The following is a 25,742-nucleotide window of genomic DNA, read 5'->3' as shown; positions in this document are numbered from 1 at the left end:
GGCTGAGCTTTAACAGTAGATGACAGCAGGACCTGTTATGCCATTTGTGGGACCAGTGAAAAGAGAAAATGTGGGATCGCTTGTTCATAAATCATTGAGAATTTCAAAACCAAGACAGCAGAGCATGAAACTAAGTGTGTGAGACCCTGTGTGACGGCCCAGGCTGCCTGTCCATGGGTGACAGACACAAAAGTGAAGGAAAAACATTATGCCCTCCTGGGATCTTCCTTATAACGAAGCTGAGGGAGCTGGGGCTGTTGCCTGCCCATCCACTGTGATCAGAAGGATGAGCAACAGGGCAGGTATGGTGGCTCACACTTAAAATCCCAACACTTTGGGAGGCCGAGGTGGGCAGATCACTTGAGGTCAGGAGTTCAAGGCCAGCCTGGCCAACATGGTGAAACACCATCTCTGCTAAAAATACAAAAATTAGGCTGGGCGCAGTGGCTCATGCCTGTAATCCCAGTACTTTGGGAGGCCGAAGCTGGTGAATCACCTGAGGTCAGGAGTTCTAGACCAGCATGGCCAACATGGTAAAACCCTGTCACTACTAAAAATACAAAAGTTAGCTGGGCATGGTTGCGGGTGCCTGTAATCCCAGCTACTCAGGGGGCTGAGGCAGGAGAATTGCTTGAATCCAGGAGGCAGAGGTTGCAGTGAGCTGAGATCGTGCCATCACACTCCAACCTGGGGGATAAGAGCGAGACTTTGTCTCAAAAAAAAAAAAATTAGCTGGGCATGGTGGTGCACACCTGTAATCCTAGCTACTTGGGAGGCTGTGGCGGAAGAATCACTTGAATCCAGGAGATGGAGGTTGTGGTGAGCTGAGATCATGCCACTGCACTCCAGCCCTGGTAGACAGAGTGAGACTCTGTCTCAAAAAAAAAATAAAAAAGGATGAACAACGGGTTTCTTCGGTTCTCCATTTTTTATGTGGAAAACTATCTCTTGTCAAAAATTCAGATCAAATCCTTGCTTTGGAAACTTTTTTTTTTTTTGAGATGGAGTCTGGCTCTGTTGCCCAGGCTAGAGTGCAGTGGCACAATCTCAGCTCACTGCAACCTCTGCCTCCCAGGTTCAAGAGATTCTCCCACCTCAGCCTTCCAAGTAGCTGGGATTACAGGCACCCACCACCACGCCTGGCTAATTTTTGTATTTTTTAGTAGAGACGAGGTTTTGCCATGTTGGCCAGGCTTGTCTCAAACTCCTGACCTCAGACAATCCAACCACCTCGGCCTCCCAAAGTGCTGGGATTACAGGCATGAGCCACCGTGCTCAGCCAAAACTTTCTGAAGAAGAAATGATTATTGGAAACCACTCATTGCCGTCACCGTGTTTTTCTATGAGGATCGAAAGGGGAAGCTCTTCTTCTGGTCTCAGGATCTCTCTGTGCCTTAGAAAGACCATCTTCTACTCACTGTGCCCAGTGGCTTTCCACAGCAACCACTAGAAGCCCCATCCCAAAAAGGCTTAAATGACAGGAAATTCATGGTCTCACAAAACACAAACAAAAAGTCAGGAAATAGGCCAGCCATGGTGGCTCACACCTGTAATGCCAGCACTTTGGGAGGCCAAGGTGGGTGGATCACTTGAGGTCAGGAGTTCAAGACCAGCCTGGCCAATGTGGCGAAATCCTGTCTCTGCTAAAAAATGTAAAAAGTAGCTGGAAGTGGTGGCAGGCGCCTGTAATCCCAGCTACTTAGTAGGCTGAGGCAGGAGAATCACTTGAATGTGCCACTGCACTACAGCCTGGGTGACAGAGCAAGACTCCGTCTCAAAAAAAAAAAAAGTCAGGAAATAGAATGGTTCCAGGGTTAGCTCAATCATCAGTTCATCAATAGCTTTGAAGAGAGATTCTTTCCATCTTTCCCTTTTGCCATCTTCAGCTACTATAACTGGAATCTGATTTGAGACCACCTTTTCTTTATTAGCTTTATGAAAGAAAATTTTCCTGCTGTACTTCCAACAAAAATCCACAGAAACCAAAATATATATATACGTCTATATTTCCCATGTCCCCTAGAAGACAAGGCCAGGGCAGGAAGGTTATTGTCAGACTTTGAGGCAGCACAAATAAATCCCTGACAACCCTCTGGACATCCTAAGATCTCAGTCAGAACAAGCAGCTCAGAGCCCACAGCTGGAGAGCTGCAGACATGTCTAAAATAATTAAAATAACAATATTTGCTGAAACGAGAAAGAAATTTGGAAACCAAACAATACAAAGATAGCATCTCTGGGATGTGTGTGTGCACGCACATGACTGTGTGCCCAGAAACAGCCCGCAAGACACGGTGGACAAAAGAGGAACGTGCCCGACAATTTAAACAGAAACACTGTCTGCTTTTTTCTTTTTGTAGATCCTGATCAATATTTCTCTGCTGTTAAAAAAGTAGGAATTCTTCTCAAATGGAATAATACCTGCTCATATGAGGATAAATATTTGTGAGTCACACTGAAGTATTTACCTTCAGGGCATCTCTATTATGAGAACTCTCGTACAGCACAGCCAGCCCTGTGGTGTGCACAGTCCTGGGCCTCCTTCCAAAATCAGAAAAGCAGAAGATGTAAACAAATCGGAGACGGATCTCACCCCAATAATCACTCACCTGACATCTTGAATTTTTTTCTCTTTTGACAGTACATGCTTTCTTTCCATGCCCTTTGATGAAATTTGGAGTTGTTGCCAGTTGAAGGAAGATAAATATTGTCTGGATTCTTTGTGGCGAATCATCTAAGTATGGCAAAACTGTGCATTTTCTAGACATTCCAAACTTTAAGAATAAAAAAGAAAGTAACTCATATTTTAAGTGACAATATTATCAGCCTGAATATCCTGATGTGTGGGATTAGAGCGATAAACCTTGGAATGCAAAGAAATATTACTAAGAATTCTGTTTTTATGGCCACAAAAAATAGCAGTGTATAATTTCCCCTGTGATCCATTCGGCTGACATGTACAAAAACCTGAGTATGCTCTAATGGCTTGGAATCCTTCGCCTGCTGTTACCACAATTTAAAAGAATGAGGACTGCTCTCCATTTGTTGCAGCAATCAGGAAAGCCTTTGTCACATACCCGAACTTGGGTGGAGGCCGGCCTGGCACACAGAGCGATCAGTAAGACGACCTGTATTAGGCTTTCCTCCAGGTATAGGGGGGAAGAGCAGTGGCTGACACTAGTGGCCACTGTCTACCTGACCAGCCACTCAGGAAGGTTCTACCTTGCTTTGCAGAAGTGGGCCAACCCATGAGCCACTGGGGAATGAGAGCTGTGGAAATTGAGGGTTGAAGCAAATCAACTCCCTGTAGGCATTTAAAAAATAGCAGACATATTATTTCACTATAAGCCAGGGTGCCCAGAAAAGTTCAGTTCCTTTTTGGATAGCGGCTAAGTCCAGCACAGAAAGTCCCTCTAGAGGGCCTAGAGCTTAACCTGCCCCACCATTGCAGGATCTTCATTCTTGCCGGGCTCTGCTCTGCCTCACTCACTCTCATTAGGGCCACTCTGTCCTTGATGCCTTAATGCTCCATTTATTCATCAAGTAGGGGAGGAGTCTAGGCTCTAAGATGAAAAAGGCATGATATGACAATATCTTGAGGTCTGAAAAAAAAGCCACCCAGGAATCATTCTCACTAGAGCCATAGCTTACTGCATAAAAACAAACAGGTAGAAAAGTAAGTGCCAAGAATTCCAAAGAAGAAAAAGTAAATAAATCCCTTAAATCAAAATATGTACTTATGATATTAGTCTGTTTCATGAACATATTCCCCACAAAACTCTCCCCTGCAGGGGCACTGGATATGGCTGTTTATCTGGGATTCTTTCATCCACCACCCACATTGTTTTCACCAAACCTCCCATTGACCAGATGTTCTCAAAATCCCCATGGCAATGTAAACCCTAAAGGGCAGGGAATTTTATCTGTTCTGCTCACTAATGACACCTAGGAACTCTAAGCATGCCTGATACACAGTGGTTACTTAATCACTGCTTGTTGAATAAATGAATAAAATAATAATAACATCTGCAGTGTGATAAGATGTAACAGGTCGCAAAGCACATGCACATCTAATTCCTCACTTACTCTCCACAGTAATCCTGTGAGGTGGGGTTTTATTCTTATCTTCATTTCATAGGAGAGGAAGACAGTGTTCGGGTACTGCCTAAAGTAGCTATACTAGTAGTTCAGCATGTACTAATTGGGAGGCAATTCCAGCTCATCCAGTTCCCGTCCCATGCTTCCTCCTCCTCCTCACAACCAAGTGTGGCCTGGCTGACACATCCCTATGGCTTTGTTTCAGGTGGGTCTTTTTCGCAAGTCAGGAGTGAAGTCTCGAATCCATGCCCTACGCCAAATGAATGAAAACTTCCCTGAGAACGTCAACTATGAAGACCAGTCTGCTTATGATGTGGCGGATATGGTGAAACAGTTCTTCCGGGACCTCCCTGAGCCTCTTTTCACCAACAAGCTCAGTGAGACCTTTCTCCATATCTATCAGTGTAAGTGGAAATAATGAGATTGGTGTTCTCGTGGGCATCCTTCCACTTTAATGAAAATAATTCCCTATAGATTGAGTTTTAATTATACGAATAATACATCAATCCATAAAGATGTATATAATCCTGCTCTCCTCTACGGAAGTAACTTTTGCTCAAAGTTTGATATGGAAATCCACAGGTCATTTTTTTATGCATTTGAAAATACCTTTTTGACATCAAAATATTCCTTCTCAAAAGAGTTTTGCGTACGATCTAAAACAAACTTTCAATACATTTACAAAAATTTTAAATGAAAAAGGGACACAATAGAAGTTGTTTTATATATAGGTATTTATTAAAACTTATTTAATTTTTTAAAAAAGTAAGCATTTCTTTGGGATATAGGAAATTCAAAGTGACATGAATTAAAATGACAGGAAATAAAAACAAATGTATTTTAGCACAAAGTATCTTCACTGGTGAAAAGTAAGCAAACCAAATCAAGTCTTAAGCTTAAATAAACTTATTTATATTTCACTTGGATGTTTTTTAATAATGTTAAGTTCTCAGCAAAGCCTATATAATTAAAATAATCCCTGAAAATAACAATTGTTGATTAAGAAGCATATCCTACTATAAGTGGTTGCAATGGGGGTATTAGAAATAAACACGTGGGCTGGGCATGGTGGCTCACGCCTGTAATCCCAGCACTTTGGGAGGTGGAGGTGGTTGGATTGTCTGAGGTCAGGAGTTCAAGACCAGCCTGGCCAACATGGTGAAACCCCATCTCTACTAAAAGATACAAAAATTAGCCAGGCATGGTGGCGGGTGCCTGAAATCCCAGCTACTCAGGAGGCTGAGGCAGGAGAATCACTTGAACCCAGGAGGTGGAGGTTGCAGTGAGTGGAGATTGCACCACTGCACTCCGGCCTGAGTGACAGAGCGAGACTCCATCTCAGAAAAAAAAGAATGAAATTAAACACGTGACTCTTTGCTAGATATGACAATGTTAACATTATGAATTATTTTGATGATCCAGATCCCAATTCATGGGGGAAAAAAAGCCATTTGGCCCATGGACTTTGAGTTTTGAGTTTTCAGCAAAATATGCCTGAAATGGACCTTGACATGGACTTGATCCAATTTGAAGAATACGCATGCTATAGAGAATTCTGTATAAAATGTGTTTAAGGAGTCCATGATACTGCAAACTCAGAAAGGATTGTAATCAGAACCACTTGTGAAAACAGATTAAGGTGGCAACCCACTAAGTAAATATTAGTTTTTCAAAGTAAGTTTAAGTTAAGTTAGTGGTACAAGTTGCTAGAGCCCAAACAGGGAGTTCTTGATGTTGTTGCTGTGAGAGGTTGAACTACATTTTTCAATTAAGTCTCCCTTATGGTTTGGAAGTATCAGATATGAGTCTTTACATTTAATCAGTTCTTGGGTTAAAGTTGACACTAGTCTAAGGCTAAAGCCACATTACTTTCAAGAAATAAATGTCTTTGGCCCTTTCTGAGTCACAAGCAAGAAGCCAGATCAAAGCAGGCTTTATTTTAGCTGAGCAAACATTTACAGAGCGTGACTTCTGTACCAGGCACCGTGCTTAGCATGGCGGAGCATATGGATGGATGAGACTCACTCTCTGATCTTAAGGATCTTACAATTGAGGGAGATGAGGCATGAACATAAATAACTCCAACACAACAAATTTGGAGAAGTTCCATAGAAAGGTTACAAAGAAAAGTCCAAGGAGGGAGAGATGAAGAATGAGGGCTTCATGGAGGAAGTGACAACTGAAGGCTGAGATATGTGAGGAACACGTTTTGGGTACCTGCTCGGCAGATAGCATAAGCAGATGTCAGGAGAGCCCAGTGTATTCATCTGGCTTGCATGTATGGCAGACGTACAAAGTGACACCAAATGACACTGAAAAATGACGCTGGGGCCATAAAGGAAGGACATTGAATATTAGGGCAAGGAGTGTATGCTTGATTCATTAAGCATTGGGGAACCGTCGGGTGTTGTTGAGGGACTTACCAGTTACAGTGTTCTCAGCTGTAAAGACAGAACCAAATATCCAACGAACAGTCATTTAAACAGTAAGTACATTTTATTATCTCACATAATTCCAGAGTTGGGTATCCCGCAGCTCAGTGATGCCAGGGCTAAAGTCAGCCTCTATTGGCTTTCCCTTTAAGGTCACAATATAATTGTCACAACTTATAATTATCACATCTTCACAAAATCACATTCCAAGACAAGAAGAGAGTGACCGTGCTTCTCTTTGGCCACGTGTCTCTTTTTATCAGGGTCATACATCTTACAGAAGCTCTCAGCACTTTTTTTGGTCCCCTCAGGCAGAAGTGGTTTATAGCTTCCCCCTTAAACCAAACACAGGAAAGAAGACCTGGGTTACCAGTTTTGGTTTAGAGCAGCATGGTTCATCCCTGGGTCTGAGGGAGAGACCCATTTCCCTGAGTACATTGCAGCTCACACCTGAGCAGAACATGTGTTTTCTTAATGAGGAAGAAGGGAAGAATGGGTATTGAGTTGAGCAGGTGGCCAGCCTTGTATCTGCTACAGGGAGAAAGTCCATCAGCACTGTGTCATTGACCCAGGAATCTGGAAGTGGTGCACAAGAGGCACCGAACTGGACGAGCATGGAGGCTCAGGGAGTCAGCATACTAATCAAGGTTCCGAATTACCTGCAGGGACTTCCAGCAGTGAGACTGGAGAGAAGACATTCCATGCATAGACCCTACAGTCAAAGTTTCCAAACTGCTACTGTGGCAGAGAGGAACGGTTCCTCCTCCAGTTCTCCAGAGAAGTTCTGTTTTCAGCTATGCCACTTCTTGGGTTTTTGTCAAATGATGAACTAAATTGGAGTGTTGGATGGGTAATGAAAATATTTGAGTCCTACCCATCTGGAGGAGGGAGAAGGATAGAAGAGTCAAAGACACCCATAAGGCTTTAAGGCCTGATGATTGAAAGAATGTGGGAATTGGAGGGGAGAAGGGTTCAGAATCCACAGGATTCTGAATTTGAGGTGCCAGGATCCCCCATATGATTGCAAATTATCCACACTTAGAAATTCAGACCTAGAATCATCCCCTTAGAGCCAGGAAAGGGGCAGGACCCGCAGCAGCATGGTATGTAACAGAAAGCTAAAAGAGCATAGGATCCAAAACAAATGCTGAATTTAGGTATTTGAAGCGTTTTTAGTAAATAATAATAATAATAATGGGCAGGAAGTATTTTCTGAGGGATAAAAGAACAAGTGGATAGAAAGGGAACTGAGACAACATATGGAGATGACAGGCGACTCTTCAAAAATGATGGCTGGGAAAAAATGTTGGCATGGAAAAGAAGCTTAGTAATCTAAAGTTAAACAATGTATACACACTGGACACCTTACCTAGAGCAGCATATTTAAAACAATTCTGCAGCTCAAGCAGAATTTGTAACACCTCTCACAAGCTTCAGATCATTAGTACCGTCTGTTTCTGCTCCACCCTAAACAAGAGTAAGAAAATGGGTTCACTCTAATTTTAACAAAACAGCTCTTCTCTGTAAACCCCAGGTATATCTTGTGCCAGTACACAATGGACATGGTGGGAGTGGAGACGGGTTTCAGACCACTGAAGGCATGCTCAGGCTTTTCTAGGAACTTGGATTTGCTAATCAGGGCCAGAGTGTGGTCAGCCCTGGGATGTGACGTCATGCCTCCTGCATGAGACTGCAGGCGAATCCAGCATCGATAGCCCCCCAGGACCACAAAGCCTGGGGCCAGCCAGGACCCCCTCAGAAGGTCACACCTCAGCCCTTCTAGAACAGCCAGCTCTGAGTTTGTTTTTATCATGCACTCCTGCCACTAGCAAATATCTGAATGTGTATTTATGTTTAGTAATATAAATATACTGGATGTACTCTAATGTACTATGCACATTATAAAGCACACCCAATCAGTATTTTTAATGGGTAAGAGAAAAGATAAACACATGTGGGAGTGCTAATGATTTCTTCTCACACCTCAAGAGACTGTCAGGAGCACACCTCCCCACCCCTTGAGAATTCAGACACCCTAGTGTGGAGGCCCCTGCTCCAGAACATGGCATTTTAAGAAAGACAACAGTGTTGACAGAAGCAAGCTCCTGACGGTGTCTTTCGCAGTGAGAGGACTAAAGTGATCATGAAATAAACACAGCCACAGGTGGGAGCAGCAAAAGGCAGCACCTATCACTCATTTGGTGTGATTTCCATTTAGTTCACCTCATATTGTTGGAACCAATTCCCTGGTAAGCCTGCATAACCAGTACCCACTACCACAAGGACCACCCTCAAGGGTAATGGCACTGAGAAGGGCCAGACATCCCCCATAACCTTAGGCTGCCTGGTTCTTCTTCTCCAAGCACAGCCTCCATTTCCATAAACCCGAAGAATATGGAACAGGTGACGCTGGGTCTCCACATGAAGTCAATAGGAGGCATCCTGCAAAGCAAGTCCTGGGAGATTTGTAGGAAAAAGGAAGATGTACAGGCTTCCCCTCGAGAAGCTGGCCCTCTAGGAATGAGGTCAGAGGTCCCCCCAGCTCAACACCACTCCCGGTGAATTGTGCAGCACTGGCATCATGGCCTGGCTGGCAGGGGTGGAAAAACGCAAGGCGAGGCTACTGTTCCCTAACCCAGTGGTTTTCAAACCATGTCCCACGGAGCCTTGGGCATCCTGAGAGTGGCTTCCCAAGCTGTCTGTCAGGGAGGATGGGCAAGAGGGATGCCAGGTTGACAGAGTCCTAATCACCAACTTCACCCAGAAGCCTTCTGAAAGCAGGTGAGTGGGTTGATTGCTCAGAATACAGAAAACCAGGATGGTGGTGCCCCTTTCTAAACCCTGCTTGGCCATCGAGAGTGTGGGATCCAAAGTTCAATTGCAAGGGTTGGGACTCAGCTCTGCCTCCCATGAGCTGTGAGGCCTCAGCAATTACTGACTTCTTTGTGCCTTTCCTGCTGTTCTGGTTGTTGTTGTTGATGATGACTCTGGGTGCGTGTTCACACGAGGAAGGTGGAGCTTACACAGTGCTTCCCAGCTGGCTCTTTCTATGTCTGCTCCTCCAATGACCTGGCATCCACTTTTTCTCAGATGTCTCCAAAGAGCAGCGGCTGCAGGCCGTGCAGGCTGCCATCCTGCTACTGGCCGATGAGAACAGGGAGGTCCTGCAGACGCTCTTGTGTTTCCTGAACGACGTCGTCAACTTGGTGGAAGAGAATCAGATGACGCCCATGAACCTGGCAGTGTGTCTGGCCCCCTCCCTCTTTCATCTTAATTTATTGAAGAAAGAAAGCTCTCCACGGTGGGTTTTTTTTCTCAGTAACAACAGTAATCCCAAAGCAGGCATTCCCACAGTTCATAAGACTGGATGGATGGATGGATGGATAGATAGATACGAATGGATATATTGGTAGACAGATTATAGATAGATAGGTAGGTAGATAGATCAAGGATAGGTAGATGATAGATTGATAGATAGTTGATACATAGATGATAGATGACAGCTAAATAGATAGATGATAAATAGACGGTAGATGATAAAGAGAGATAAATAGATGATTGATAGGTAGATAATAGAGATAGATAATAGATTATAGATAGATAAAATGTGTCTCATGCTACATTTCAACTTCAGGATTTGTCAACACTCTTTTCATAATCAGAAAATCTTGTGAGGCACCCTAATTCACGGGGCTCAGATTCATAGAATTATTGAGCTGGCATTGAAGAATGCCAGTTGTGATCCAGAAAGCTTGAGTTTTATGTTGTCTGTGTGAGTGAGGAGGAAAACATACACAAAGTAGTATTTTACAATTTTTAAAAGGCTATATTTAAGACCAAAGCACAGGAGCTTGCAGTTAAGGGGTTTCAAACTTTGGAAAAACAGATTAATTTTGTCCCCTGCTGTTCTTCCTGCCCTTTAGTTTTCCAAGATTTTTCCTTGTGAACTGTCAGACTGTTAGCCTGATTCAGATATCTAAGATATGTGATCATTGTTTTTATTTGGAAACGCAAAAGCCTGGGATCTGGATAGCATCTGGGTATAAACAGAAAACAAAAGGGATGAGTTTGGTATTGTGACAAGCTCGTTGGTGTGGGATCTGCTTAGCACACTCACGTTCAATTACAGAGTCATACAGAAGAAATATGCCACCGGGAAGCCAGATCAAAAGGACCTCAACGAGAATCTGGCAGCAGCTCAGGGGCTAGCGCACATGATCATGGAATGCGACAGACTTTTTGAGGTGAGCAAAAGGCTCGAACCTCCGCCTCCCTAGTAGCTCTTGGAACTAGATAAGACGCTTGGGATTGTTGCTACATTTATGGTTTCTATCTGTTTGTTCCTGATTTTATGACAATAGTATATGTTATAGCTCTGGTGTTTGCTTCCAAGAAAGCTGAGGAGCTAGCTATACAATTGAGGCTTTGATAAAGACACTTGGGATTACCATACTGATGGTTTTTATGCAAACAGTGCATCACCTGCCATTATCAGGTTCAAGGCCAGTCAGCCAATTATGTTCTATTTGATTTTACCTTGGGGCTTGATTAGGTTAAACATCTGTGTAAGTGTGTGTATGATACTGAGGAATCTTTGTTGCTAAGAACCAATGACAGCTTATGAATACAGCCACAGATATGTAAAAGAAGTAAGTGAACCAGACTTGTGGCATACTTTTGTGATAGAATTGGCATTTGTCAATGGGAAAAGTGTGCTAAAAAAGTAAAGCTATTCCCAAGTCATGTTTGATGTTTCCCTTCACAAGTCTGTCTGTTTTAAGTGTTATTCATAGTGGGTAAAATTGTCTGAGCCCGTATTTTGCCAAACTGAATAAAAAGACATTAAAGGTAAAATAAAAGGGAAGTGGAAATAATAAAGGGGAAGTCATTGCAATGTTTTGAATAATAAATACAGCCTCAGAAACATGTTTGGATTTCCTGACTTTAGGAAGGCCCCTCCCGGCCTTGGCAGTGATCTTAGAAAAACATCTCTGGCCGTGTGGCCCTCGGCCCGTGGCTCAGAGCCGGGTTGTGGGTGAAATGGCTTTGCTTTCTTTGAGTCTCGGCGTTTCTTTGGCTCAGTGTGTTGCCCTTTCATGCATCCGTTGGTCTAGGTTCCACACGAGTTGGTGGCCCAGTCTCGTAACTCGTATGTGGAGGCTGAGATCCACGTGCCAACCGTGGAAGAATTGGGGACGCAGCTGGAGGAGAGTGGGGCAACTTTCCACACTTACCTGAACCATCTCATCCAGGGCCTCCAGAAAGAAGCCAAGGAGAAGTTCAAAGGATGGGTCACGTGCTGCAGCACGGACAATACAGATCTTGCTTTCAAAAAGGTAATCTCAGAGGATGGAAAAAGATCACCCCCAGAAAGCCACAGCTAACAATCAGACATTTGTTTTTGCATGGAAAACAGCTGCTGTGTCCACAGGGCTTGGCACACACGCGGACAGTTAAGGCACATGAACCATTCAAAGAACTCAGTCCAGAGATCTGTTGCCTATAATCAGAGAGTAAACTATGGAACCGGACAGCTGGATCCCGGTCCTGTCTCTCCCCCGTAGCTGTGTGATGTTGGGCAAGTCACACACCTCTCTGTGCCTCAGTTTTCCCATTTGCAAAATGGACATTGTAAGAGTACCACTGTCGGAGGAAGGCTAATTTACAAACCAAATGGCTTAGAATAGTGCCTGGCACACAGTAACCACTAGGTGTGTTGGTGATTATTATTTTTATCATCATTATTATTCTTTTAAGCTTAAGGACTAAAATGTTACAGCTGAGGTATGTAGTATCACTCTCAATTTACATAATCAGTGATGGTTTTTGAGCACCCAGCAAGGTATGATAGCAAAACTAAAAGCCCAAACAAAAAATGTTGGACCCATATCCCAGACAGCCTCTTCAGCTTCTGACGTTGTCTTTCCCAAGGTGGGCGACGGGAACCCGCTGAAGCTGTGGAAGGCTTCTGTGGAGGTGGAAGCACCCCCCTCGGTGGTCCTGAACCGCGTGCTGAGAGAGCGCCACCTGTGGGACGAGGACTTTGTGCAGTGGAAGGTTGTGGAAACTCTAGACAGGCAAACAGAGATCTACCAGTATGTGCTGAACAGCATGGCTCCCCATCCTTCCAGAGACTTTGTGGTTCTCAGGTGAGCCTGACTCTAGGGTTTATGATGTTCTGTTCCAAAGGCAGGACGCGTACTGTAGATGTGAGCACTTCCTGGTGTCTCCCACCAAAGTCCAGCCTCCACGGGGAACACTAAGCCGGCTCTTGTTTCCCTCAGTGACATCTGAGTTTTCTGTGTTGATGCCCGACTTCCTGTGTCTTTTCACCCAGCCTACAGCTCTGCCTGGGCTCTCTGATTGCCCCTCTCCTTGTGGAGCACACAGTTTATTAGGCCATAAATATTATTCATTTCCTCAGAGCAGACGGCCCAGAAAAGCTGCTGTTTGTCCGGTTGCACTTTCTGCCAAATTATGCAAATGGATCTGACTGGCTTTTCTTCTGATTTTGTTTTTCTCCCCTGGGAAAGTGTGTGTAACTCTCAAGACTGGAGTAGGTTTGACTTCAGAACTCATCTGTATAACTTCAGATGCTCATAGCTATTACTATGCTCAGAAACCTTGACACTGCCCTGGAGGTCCAGAAAATCTTGTTGATTCTGTGTCTGCCAAGGAAATATTTCTTCTGATTGATGTAAGGGTTGAGTTCCAGACCCCTGTTCTTGGGGTTTGGAAGGGGATGCTCAACCAATGATAGAAAGTTTGCACAGTAGAAATGCAGTATTGCATCAGCCAGAACAGAAATCGAGGGTACTAAAGAACCTGAATAGAAGGTAATTAGATCAATATATCCTTTTTTATTGAAAATCTTGGCAAGCCTTGTCTCATGTCACAGATCAGCAGTGTAAAAGGAACCTATTGTGAAACTCCCAAATGTATATTTAAAACGCTTTCTTTATGAAACCAGTTTTGATGGCAAACTAAAGGTTACTTTTCACATGAGCTCTTTATGACTTGGGAATTGGCCCATGGAACCTTGACTTTTAAAGGTCAATTTTCCCTAAATATATGTATTTATCTCTGCTTCCTTGGGATCCTGCTGGAGAATGCAGGCAGTTTATAAGGGTGGCATATTACCAAAGTTATTAGGACATTAGTCATCTGGTGGAATTAAACTTCATGCTTTCACTCCACAAGTGGAAAGTTGAATAGCTGTTGCAGGATGGCTGCCATAGGAATGGGGCCATGCCATAGCGTGCCTCCTCCCTCCCTCCAGAGGAGGCTGAGGGCCTGAGTCTGTGTGTAGAACCTCCCTCCTTCCATCCATCCGGCAACCCCACCAGCCTGCTATTTATCAGTGCTTCGTTCCATCACGACCACGTGCCAGGCACTGCGATAGGCTCTGGGTATGCCAAGGGAATGCAGCAAACCCCTCTCCTGCTCTCTTGGGGTTTGTATTTCACTGGGGAAAGTCCATAAAAAATAAGAAAGGGAGATGGGCTTACTTATCCTGGGAGGAATAAGATAGGGAGATAGTAAGGGATGGAATTTTAAATAGAATGGTCAGGGCGGGGTCTTGCTGCACTGATTTTGATCCAAGACTTGAAGAAGTGGAGTGGACCATGTGGCCCTGAAGGAGAAGAGGTGCAGCCCTCCATGGGCTAACAATGAACCAGATCTGGTTCCCAACAACAGGAATTCCTTATGTGTAGGATACAAGGAGGTGGAAAGTGATGAGTGTGGTGAGGAGGCACGGGGCTGAGATGCCTCCTGTCTTCAGAGCATCTTCCAGTCTAGGCTGGCACGTATGAGGCTGGTCACCTTTCAGGATTGCCGCATTTGTCTCTCATGTCACACCCATTGCTAGCTCCTCGGGAGCTTCCGCTGAGAGTTGCTGGACATTCTCCCATTTATCCCAACAAATCTCTACAACGTTCAGTCGTCACGATTTATCACATCGTCGTTCATGAAAAGAGTAGTCACAGCATGGAAGTCGCTGAGCATTTGTGTGGGGCTTGGTTATTCCCAAGTTCTTGTCAAGCACATATCACCATTTCTCTTCCTGGTGTAGGAGGACAGGGTAAAATCATGGAGGAGATGACTTAGTAAGGGAATAGAATTTGTGGAGTAAATCATGGGAATTCTAATAATGCAATCTATTATGATAGATCCCTGGGGTAGAAAGGGAAGTTAGAGGTTGTTACAGAGATGTTCTCATAGCTCCTGACTCCCATCCACAACCTTTTTTCAAGGGGTAGCCACCTCTGCTTGAATAGCTCTAGGAACAGGGAGCTCACTGCCTCCCAGGGCAGCACATTTCATTTCTGAACAGTGCACATTGTTAGACAGTGCTTCTCTCCTGCACAGAAATGTACTTTCCTATCTCTGCCTTCTGGAGTCAAATCAACCATATTCATTTCTTCTCCCACTCAAGAGCCACTCAAGTATGTGAAGACAATAAGCAGGCCCACATATGTTTCTTTTCCTTCAAGCTAAGCGTACCAGTTCACTTCTCCTTGAGCATGCCCTCCTCCAGGAAGCCTTCTCCATATTCCTCCCGCAGCCCCCTCCATGTGATCCCAGAGCCCTCCGTGCATAATCTTACCAGTGCATTTACCTCAGTGCTTTTAGAATTCTGTTTAGAGTGTCAGTATTTTTCCTCCTGGGCTGTGTATATCTTTATGTCCTTGGTGGCTTCTCAGAGACTGGCACGTCTATCTGCTTAATTGATGTCTGCTGAATGAATCGAATGAGTGAGTTCTAATAATAAACTGTAAAACCACCTCTTCGAGAATGGGCAGGAGCCTCTGCAGCTAAGCAGAGCTGGGGATTCCAAATGCAGATCTGAAAGCTGCAAGACCATTTCTGGCCTCACAGTCCCAGAGCTGAGATCCTTGCTTTGAAATTCTCTGTATAAACTTTACACAAGCTTATGAAAGCCATTAGCTTAATCCAAGTCACTAGCATTGGAATCTGAGCCCAGGTTGTTGGCAGGAAAATATAAACACAAACCTTAGCTCTGTGTTCAGGTTCTTCTTCCTCCCTCAGTCATGATTCTGATGTGCGGATTGTTTTGCTACAGGACCTGGAAAACTGATTTGCCCAAAGGAATGTGTACCCTGGTGTCCCTCTCCGTGGAGCATGAGGAAGCCCAGCTCCTGGGTGGTGTGCGAGCAGTGGTGATGGACTCGCAGTACTTGATAGAACCGTGTGGCTCTGGCAAGTCAAGACTGACTCACATCTGCAGGATAGACCTGAAGTAAGTGCTGACTCCCCTAATGGTAGGCTCAGATCTTGGGAGTCTCAGCTTGTACAGCACATCCAGCAGGGATGTCACCCTGATTTCCTATTTCACTGTATTTGTTTCCTCATTGCCATTAGTGTGCTTTCATAGGTGGATATGTATGCCTCCCCTCTGTCTTTCCCCCTTTCCTGAAATTCTGACATTTCTCCTGCAACTGTTTGTCTTTCTTTATTTTCTGTTTTATGCCTACTTATATTTCTGTCTTTCTCCCATGAAACACACACCAGAAACAGAGCCTGACACATAGTAGGTACTCAGTAAATCAGAGTTTCCCTCTCTTGTGTTTCTTTTTGAGACAAGGTCTCACTCTGTCACCCAGGCTGGAGTGCAGTGGCACCATCAGGGCTCACTGCAACCTCCACCTCCTGGGCTCAGGTGATCCTCCCTCCTCAGCCTCCCCAGTAGCTGGGACTACAGCTGCCCACCACCACACTCAGCTAATTTTTGTATGTTTTTGTAGAGACAGGGCCTCGCCATGTTGGCCAGGCTGGTCTCAATCTCCCAACCTCAGGTGATCCGCCCACCTCAGCCTCCCAAAGTGCTGGGACTACAGACATGAGCCACCGTGCTCGACCATGTATTTCTTTTATGCCTGTCCCCTTTTGCTGCTCCCTCTGGTAGTTCTTTGAGAAGTAAGTAACTTACATCCAATCCCTTCAAGGCATTCATGATGCTAAACCCAGTTCTTGGTCTGGGTAGACAAAACGGAGTTTTCACAGTAAATTCTGGATTTCATCTGAATCTTTTCATTTTACTCCAAGATGTTGGTATCATTTTAAAGCACCTGATGAGTACTCAAATGACAGCATGAATACTTAGCAGCCAGGACGTTTTCAAGGCCCCTGATGGCAGAATGATGTCCTGAGCCCCTCAAGGCAGCAGCCCGAGCTGTCTGCAGGTGCACTGGTCATCGGGGCCCAAGGGCAGCCCTGTCCACCAAAACTAATTGCTGTGATTTGGAAAAAAAACTTTCCCACTTCCTTTCTGATTTCTTTCCCCACAGAGGTCACTCCCCAGAATGGTACAGCAAAGGCTTTGGACATCTGTGTGCAGCAGAAGTTGCCAGGATTAGAAACTCTTTCCAGCCCCTCATTGCTGAGGGCCCAGAAACTAAAATCTGAGTTTTGCCCAGTGTGACATCAAACTCAGGGAAGAGGAAACTAAAGTGACGAGTGTGGCAGAGAGTGTGCATGTGAGAAAGCGAGAGAAAGAGGAACTGAAGGACGTGGTTAATGCCTAAAAATGGAAACGTTAAGAAGTTGGAATGTTGGAGATGCAAGAATTTCCAAGAACTTTCTTAGCCTTCCTGGAGATGGCTACATCCCTACTAATATAATTTTTAAATGAGAACTTTATATATATTACTTAAAATTAAATGGATTATTCCTTGTGCATTGCCTAATTTGCTATTTAAAGGCTTCTAAGAAGCATATACCTAACTGTAAATAAATGTATGTATAGTATATGTACATATGTGTGTATATCTCCATCTTTACTGTATATATGTAAAATACCAATTTTATATAGAATTGTGTGTTTTGAAAATGACGGTGTCTGACTCAGTGAGTCCCCTCCTCACACAGTTCTTTCCAAGTGGCTCTGGGCCCCATCTCTCCACTGTCCTGTAAGCTGTGCAGAACCTGCTGCTAACACCAAGGTGTGAACATGCCCTGATGCCTAACCAAAGATTAGTTAACCAAAGGAAAATAACATTAAAGGAGACTTATGTGTTAACGCTTTGTTTCTGTTATTCAAAAACTGAGAGTGGAGATCTGGGATAAAGCAAGGAAATAATAATTACTCCTCCTTAAAGCAAACGGAGGGGTGAGAAGTCATTACCAAATTTAAAGCTAGATGAGGAGTTGCCACTGGGCCCAGTAAGATGGAATTTCAGTGAGATATGGACCACTGGAGTCAGCGAGAGTGACTGAAACAGAAGCGATACCTCTCACTCCCATGCCCATCACTACAGACCCCAAGTCAAGATGAATATCATAGCCTTTACTTATTCACAGCCAAAGGGAGCCCCTGTGTTGTCTCAAGTTTTTATAAATACATTTCATAATGTTATTAAATGTCATTCTATTTGACCAGTGGCCTATTTGGTCACAGTTAATTGGTGTTTTCTTATTGCACTGAATTCAACTCCAGACACCATACAAAGGGAGATGATGGCCATTCCGTTCAAATCCTAGATCGTTACAGCTTCAGGGAATTCATATTTTGCTATGTGTAGGATACTCTTAAAATGTAATTCATTAAACTTTTACAATCTGAAAGACAGGGTTTTTAACTAACATGAGACCAAAACTATGTTCTTTGATTAGTTTTAGATAGTATAATCGGGTTTATTAATTCTTCTGTGTTTCTTCACTAGCCAGTCCAAGCTACCTATGCATTTGACCCAACCTTATTTATTATTGTACAGATGAAGCGAATTGACTCCCTTTAGCCAACTGCTAATGGATCGAATGTGCTTTTTATTGTAATTCAACAGCTATGGAGAGAAAGATAACTTATTGTGTGTTTGATTTCAGGGAGAGAGATTTTCTTTGGTCATCCATAATAGAGATTGATAAGATTTAGCAACTGGTGTTGGAGAAAAAAAGAAAAGCAAATGAGTGTTTTCAGGTTTTTTTGTATTATATGCATTTATGTAATGTTTCTGTTATCAGCAATGTGCAATTATTTTATTGAGAGGAATAAAAAAGCTTTCTATGAGTTTGGTATGGTGCGAGGAAAATCTTACAGTTTGAATTATGACCTAGAAATTTTTCATTCCCATGTCTACCTAAGAAGGTAGCAGTAAATCCATAATTTACCTTTTGGGCAATGCTTTGTGAGCAAAACAAAGTCACTTCTGCCATAACATCTTGAATTTAACCATATATGCCAGATTACTTTATATGCATCAACAAGATCACCAGTGAAGTTTAATCTAGCTAAACACTGGTCCTGCTCCTGAGATGGGATCCTATGTGTTTGGAAAACGTGATAGGCACACGAGGATGAGTGGCTTTGTATCGCCCAGAGAGGTGCTTGTCCAGATTTCACATGCACATGAATTGCCTGGGGATCTTGTGAAACTGCAGACTCTGCTCCGAGTAATCTGGGCTGGGCCTGAGATTCTGCATTTCTAAGGAGTCTCAGGGATGCCTATGCTGCTGGCCTAAAACCACACTCAGAAACGAGGACCTAGAAGATCCCTAAAACAGAATAAGAACAAATGTGATTGTATTTCTGATTCTCCCTCTCTTCGAATTATCTGACTTTTTTGTTTTTGTGCACATAGTAATCATATCACCGCTGCATAACAACACAGTGCATCTTTTTAAAACAAGGAAAAGGGAAAAAAAGGAGAAAAAACGATGCATCAAGCTTGTTTGTCAAATACCACAGTATTTTATTCATTGTTATCTTGCCAATGGAAATAAAGTATGATATTGCATTTAAATATTATATTTATACCTCATGTATATTTTTACCTCAATTGTTGATATCAATCATCAATTGTAAATAAAAAATTGCCAAGGCAAATAAATTTATATATATTAAATATTTCCTATTTTCTATAAAATAGATGTTGATTTTCATGCTTCATCTTTAAATGGAAAATTTGCTTCATGAGGAAGATTTCTCCCAAGATAGCCTGCCATGACTTTGACTCCTTGGTACCATCTGTAGTCAATACTGTCTTCAAATACAAAGAAGTTGTTGTCAATAGACATTCACTATCAGGCTGGGTGCCTTACCTGGATCTAAGGGATTAAAGTGATGGGTGGGGATTTTTTTTTTCTTAAATTTCATTGTCCTTAAATCTGGAAGTTATAAAAACATATTCATAATATTTTTATCAAAGGTTTAGTAAACTCTTTAGCTACATTTTATTTTTGTTAAGTGGACAAGAAATCAAGATATGATGAAATGACTTACAGCCGCACTACTAGACCATGAAAAGTAGCCACAAATGACTCTAAATCTCTTCCCTTCTACCCTTGAAATCTGAGCATCTCTTCTAAATATCAGCCCAGAGAGCCCTTAAGAAAGCCGGGGCTCTCAAACATTCTCAGGCACAGGCTTCCAAAGCCACAGAAGCCCAGAAGACTGTATGCCCCTACAAAAGTTGTCCCAACTCTGCTCTCTTATCTCATGCACACCTTCCCCTCTTACTTGCAAGTTTTGCTTTCATAGTAGGCAAAGGGGGAATTCAATGGCGCTTTTTCTCTTCTACATGAAGGAAAAGAATGTGATGGTCATTCTAGCAGCCGCAGGCTACAGATGTCCTGAGAGTATGGATCATATGAATTCAAAGGTGATTCTTGCTAATTACTCTGATCTCATCACCATATATGTATCAAAACATGCAGTGACTACGTACCCCACAAATATGTACAATTATTATTTGTCAACTAAAAGAACTTTGAAAAGGAAAAAAAGTTTTTTACATTATTCCAAACACTCTTCATGAAATTCTTAGACATAAAATTGTTCCACCTGTGTCTTTTGATATTTGGTTACAGAAAAACTGGACATATGGTTCCTTCTCAGGAAGATAAATGTAAAGGTTTAAAACAGACCCCAACCAAATGGAGTGTCACATTCTGACACGAACGCAAAATCAATGTGTGCTGACTGCACAAGCAGTGAATAAACACTTGACCTTGTGACACTGGAATGTTGCAAAGTCATGAAGTTTAAACAACTGATGATGTACAATTTTTGACATTCCATAGGCAGACTATATCCCTTGTAGGTTTTCTTAAAGACAGTGTTTACTTTCATTTTAATAATCCCACTCATCAGCCTCCTAGATGTCACCTAGTTTATATCCTTCTGGTGCACAGCTGAGGCTCAAAATTCCCAGCAATATTGTATCTCTGCAGAAAACTTGCTTGCATAAGACTTTTATTCACTCAGCACACATTTATTCAACAGTGAATAAGAGTGGGACACAAGTAGGCAGAGGCGTTAATACAAAGAAGACATAATGTGGGGCAGAAACTGTGATATACAGTCAATTTTCATTGTTTGTGGTAGTTCCTTTCTATAAAGTTGTTGCAAACACTGAATTAGTGAATACTGAACCATTGCTCCTAGGAGAAATACAGGATTAGGTTCCTGTGAGCCTCAGGTCACAATATTTTTGTCAACCCACCACTACATAACCTTGTTTTATTGTGTTTCTGTTTAAGACACCTTATTTAATATATAGTTCTTATACGTTAGTTATCTGCAGTATTTCTTTATAATAAAACCCTAGCAGAGAAGGATTTAACATTTCCCTGATGCTGGGTAACATAACTGTAAATTTCTTGGGCTTTCAGCCTCTCAACAGTACTCTTTTTACTACGCTTTAAAAATCAGTTGTCATTTTATGAATCCACAAATTTAGCTGTTTTTCTGTCTTTTCCATAGTTTCTTCATGCACTATAAATATCACTTCAGCACTTTCCAGAACAGCCTCATGTACATATTGGTGAACTTCCTTTTCTGGAGGTACTATATTGTTGATTTATTAACAATGAACTCACACCAATAGCCCTATAACTCAAGCATGAACGAAGCTCATCTAACATACATATTTTCTCCATGAGGCATACCCCCAGCCTTCTTGTACTTAGGAACATTAGACAGCACTTTAGTGCAACATCTGGGGGTCATTTGAAAAGTGAAATTACCACCCAAAAACACAAAAATTTGAAAAAAATGGCAATTAATAGACTGTAAAAAGGGCACGTTTATAGTATGTGAGCTGAAACAAGAAGGAAGCGAGCACACTGACCTCAGCTGGGAATGTGCATTCACATCAGTGACTCCCATTTGTTGACACTCTGAAAATGCCCAAAAATGACCATAAAATCACTGCATGTATTGATCTGAGGGTTACAAATAAGTGTTAGTGAGTAGATGAGTTCACAAATGTAGAATCCACAAATAATGAGAAGGATCTATACATACAACACCCAGTGACAGATTACTGTGAATTCTACAAGAGCCCAAGGGAGTCAAAGGACAGGATGTCTCACCTGAGCTGGAAGAGCTTGGACTTTATCTGTTAAGCAAACTAGAGCCAAGAGGCAGAGAAATGAACTCACACTTGTTTTGCTGAAAGAGATTTAAAATGGACTTGGAATCCATTAAAACAGACTTGGAGTATTAACAGTAAAACAGACTTGGACTTAAGACAGACCTGGAGCATTACTAGGCACAGGAGCAGGGTTGTAAAGTTACACCCGTCTTTGCCAGTGTTCTTCACCCGTTTCCACATTAGATGTATTAAAGGTGTCTCACCACCTGCCGTTCCTGAGCTGAAACTAATCCATGATAACTTCCCTTTCTTTTCATTTTATAACTCACTCCTTTCTCCTATTTAATGTAGAATATTTAGGAAAACTTGGCATTCATTTGATTAACCTCAGAGAAGATACTTTTAAAACCAAAATAACCACACATGACCTGGAGAGAACCAGATCAGTCTAGGTGTTACATGATCCTAAGATGCCAAGAGCTGATAAGATGAGATTACTGGTGAGATCCCCAAGGACAAACCCCAAATCAGCAGGAAAGGTTGGGTTGCCAGGCTTATGCCTCCTTCTCTTGTTATCATGCCCATTGCTTGTCACAGGAGGTAGGCTTATCCCAGTGATGAGTGAGTGCTAAGCCCAAACCCCTCCTCACTGCCAGAGGAAGTCTTTAATCGGCAGAAGCTAAGCTTGAGTTGTCAGTTTGCCTCTGCCCACAACTCCAGCATGGCCAAGACATGGAACTAAAATCCTTCCCATAGGCCAGACTAGTCTGTCCTTTCCTGGCTAGGTGGCTAGCTTGGGCCCCTGAGGGTGCAAAGGAGATGCTTTGGGTTGGTAACCTTAATGACTAGTGGTTTTGTTGAGGATGGACTGGCATGATGAAGGGCAGAGTGATCTGTGAATCCAATTAAAAGACTGTTGTAACAGTCTAGGTGAAAAATGCTTGTGGGCAAAGAAGTGGATAGCTTTTAAAACATATTTCAGAGCTATAATAGAACTAATAAGATCTATATACTAGCTTGTTTTGAAATGGTGGGGGAAAGGAATTATCTCAAAATGACTCTGGATCTTCTAGCTTGGAAAAACTTTGTGGTAAATTATTTAACTGATATAGGGACAAAGAAGAGGAGAAGCAGATTCAGGGGGGACAGCAGAGCAGGGAGAGAGCCAGGTTAGAAAGGATGGCCAAATGAGCTCTGATCACACAATGCTTGTGGTGACTGTGAACCATCCAGGTGGAGATGCCCAGCAGCATCTGGGCATATATACAGGTCTGTGATGGTTAATTTTGTGTCAACTTTAGTAGATTATGGGGTGCCAAGATTAAACATGGTTTCTGGGTATATCTGTGAGGGTGTTTCCAGATGAGATTAGCATTTGAGTAGACAGAGTCAGTAAAGTATAGTTGATCCTTGAACAGCACAGGTTTGAACTGTATGGGTTCACTTATATGTGGATTTTTTTGACAAGTATATTGTAAAAATTTTTGAAGATTTGTAACAATTTGAAAAAACTCACAGACCGTGTAGCCTAGAAATATTTAAAACGTTAGGTATTCATGAATTCATAAAGTATATGTAGATACTAGTCTATGTTATCATTTTCTAACATAAAATATATACCAATAAATTATTAAAGGTTATAATTTATCAAATTGTGCACACAAACACAGACTTACATAGTGTCATTTCCAATTGAGAGAAATGTAAACACAAAGAGGCAATATTAAATCACAACTGCATAAAATTTATTGTAGTACATAATATACTACTGTAATAATTTCATAGCCACCTCTTGTTGCTATTTCAGTGAGCTCAAGTGTTACAAGAACTGCTTAAAGTTCCATGTGATGCTCATCATCTCCATGCGAGTAGTTTGTCTCTCCAGTAAAACGCATATCACAATAAAAAGTAATCTCTTGCAGTTCTTAAGTGTTTTTCAATGTGCAATATTGTAAACCTTGACTAACACCAGGGGACCCATACGAAGTACCACTAGTGATGCTGGAAGTGCTCCTAAGAAGCAGAGAAAAGTCATGACATTCCAAGAAAAAGTTGAATTTCTTGTTATGTACCATAAATTAAGGTCTGCAGCTGTGGGTGCCCATCATTTGAAGATAAATGAATCCAGTGAAAGGACCACTGTGAAAAAAAAGAAAGAAAAGAAAAAAAAGGAAAAGGGAATTCATGAAGTTGTGGCTGCAGCTATACCAGCAAGACATGAAAATCTTAGCACTTTTAGTGAAATACCTTTTAATCATATATTGAAAATGTAGCTTTTATGTGTGTGCAGGATTGCTACAAGAAAGACATACCTACAGGCTTTAATATAATTTGAGGAAAAGCAAAGTTATTATATGATAACTTAAAACAAAATGAAGGCAAAGGATCTAAACCTGGAGAATTTAATGGCAGCAAAGGATGGCTTGATAATTTTAGAAAAAAGTTTGCCTTAGAAAATGACATGATAACAAGATAAGCAGCTTCTGCTGACCAAGAGGCAGCAGATGAGTTCCCAGATGTCATTAAGAAAATCATTGAGAAGAAAGGATATCTGCCTGAAAAGGTTTTTAATGCAGATGAAAGTGCTCTATTAAGGAGAAAAATAATGCAAAGGACATTTATTAATATTATTAAGAAAGACAAATAAGCACCAGAATTTAATGCAGGAAGGGATGGGCTAACTCTATTGTTTTGGCAAATGCACTTGGGTTTATGACCAGGATTTCCCATATCTATAAAGCTGCTAACTTCAAGCCTTGAAGAGAAATGATAAACATTAGGTGCCAGCATTTTGGTTGTAAACAAGGCCTAGTCAAGAAGAACTCTTTTACTGGATTGGTACCACTAATGCTTTGTCCTGAAGTCAGAAGTAACTTACCAGTAAGGGATTGCCATTTAAAGTTCTTTTGATATTAGACAATGCCCCTGGCCACCCAGAACCACAATGAGTTCGACAATGAAGGCATCAAAATTTGTCTACTTGCCCCCAAACACAATGTCTCTAATTCAGCCTCTAGATCAGGGGGTCATAAGGACCTTTAAGGCTCATTAAACATGGTACTATATGAAAGGATCATCAATGCTATATAAGAAAACCCCTCTAGAGAGAACATCATGAAAATCTGGAAGTATTACACCATTTAAGATGTTTTTGTTGTTCCAGAAAAGGCCATGAAATACATCAAGCTCAAAACAATAAATTCCTGTTGAAGAAAACAGTGTCCAGATATTGTGCATGACTTCACCGGGTTTATGACAGAGCCAATCAAGAAAATCATGAAAGAGATTGAGAATATGGCAAAAAAAAAAAAAAAACGTGGGGGGGGGGGTGAAGGGTTTCAAAATCTTGGATTAGTTCAAGAGCTAACAGACACCACATGAGAGGAATTAACAGAAGATGACTTGATGCAGATGAGTGCTTCCAAGCCAGCTGATGAGGAAGGAGACATAGAAGCAGCAACAGAAAACAAATGCATACAGACAACCTAGCAGAGTTCTGCTTATTTAAGACTGCTTTTGACTTCTTTTGCAAGATGGACCTTTCTGTGAAATGGTCACTGAAACTAAAGCAAATGGTGGAAGAAGGATTGATACCATATAGAAACATTTTTAGAGAAGTGAAAAAGCAAAAAAAAAGTCAAATAGAAGTCATTATGTATTTTCATAAAGTTACATTGAGTGTGCCAGTCTCTCTTACCTCCTCTTGCACCTTCTCCACTTCTTCCACCTCTGCCACCCCTGAGACAGCAAGACCAAACCCTCCTCCTCCTCAGTCTACTCAATGTGAAGATGGTGAGGATGAAGACTTTTATGATGATTCATCACCACTAAATGAATAGCAGATATATTTTCTCTTCCTTATGATTTTCTTAACATT

At 42.1% G+C, this 25,742-nt stretch overlaps 1 protein-coding gene across 11 annotated transcripts in view; it reads left to right on the top strand.

The window, feature by feature from the left end:
- The window catches only part of STARD13 (StAR related lipid transfer domain containing 13), a 575,282-nt gene extending 554,273 nt beyond the window's left edge, over positions 1-21,009 (top strand). For 9 of the 11 annotated variants that reach the window (XM_054665173.2, XM_009426855.5, XM_009426854.5 and 6 more), the window contains 7 exons: positions 4,304-4,502; positions 9,621-9,831; positions 10,660-10,774; positions 11,645-11,866; positions 12,462-12,679; positions 15,616-15,792; positions 16,841-21,009. In XM_054665173.2, the coding sequence (XP_054521148.2) occupies positions 4,304-4,502; positions 9,621-9,831; positions 10,660-10,774; positions 11,645-11,866; positions 12,462-12,679; positions 15,616-15,792; positions 16,841-16,958 (1,260 nt within the window). In that variant the 3' untranslated portion in view covers positions 16,959-21,009. Of the gene's footprint in view, positions 1-4,303; positions 6,073-9,620; positions 9,832-10,453; positions 10,775-11,644; positions 11,867-12,461; positions 12,680-15,615; positions 15,793-16,840 lie in introns of those variants that run through there. The other 2 variants (XM_054665174.2, XM_054665176.2) reach the window with 2 other exon arrangements.
- Positions 21,010-25,742: the final 4,733 nt, after the last annotated feature.

This window comes from Pan troglodytes, chromosome 14 (genome assembly GCF_028858775.2).
Source record: "Pan troglodytes isolate AG18354 chromosome 14, NHGRI_mPanTro3-v2.0_pri, whole genome shotgun sequence".
NCBI classification, from domain to species: Eukaryota; Metazoa; Chordata; class Mammalia; order Primates; family Hominidae; genus Pan; species Pan troglodytes.
The sequence above is the reverse complement of the archived record's forward strand: the minus strand, read 5'-3'. Positions and strand labels throughout refer to the sequence as shown.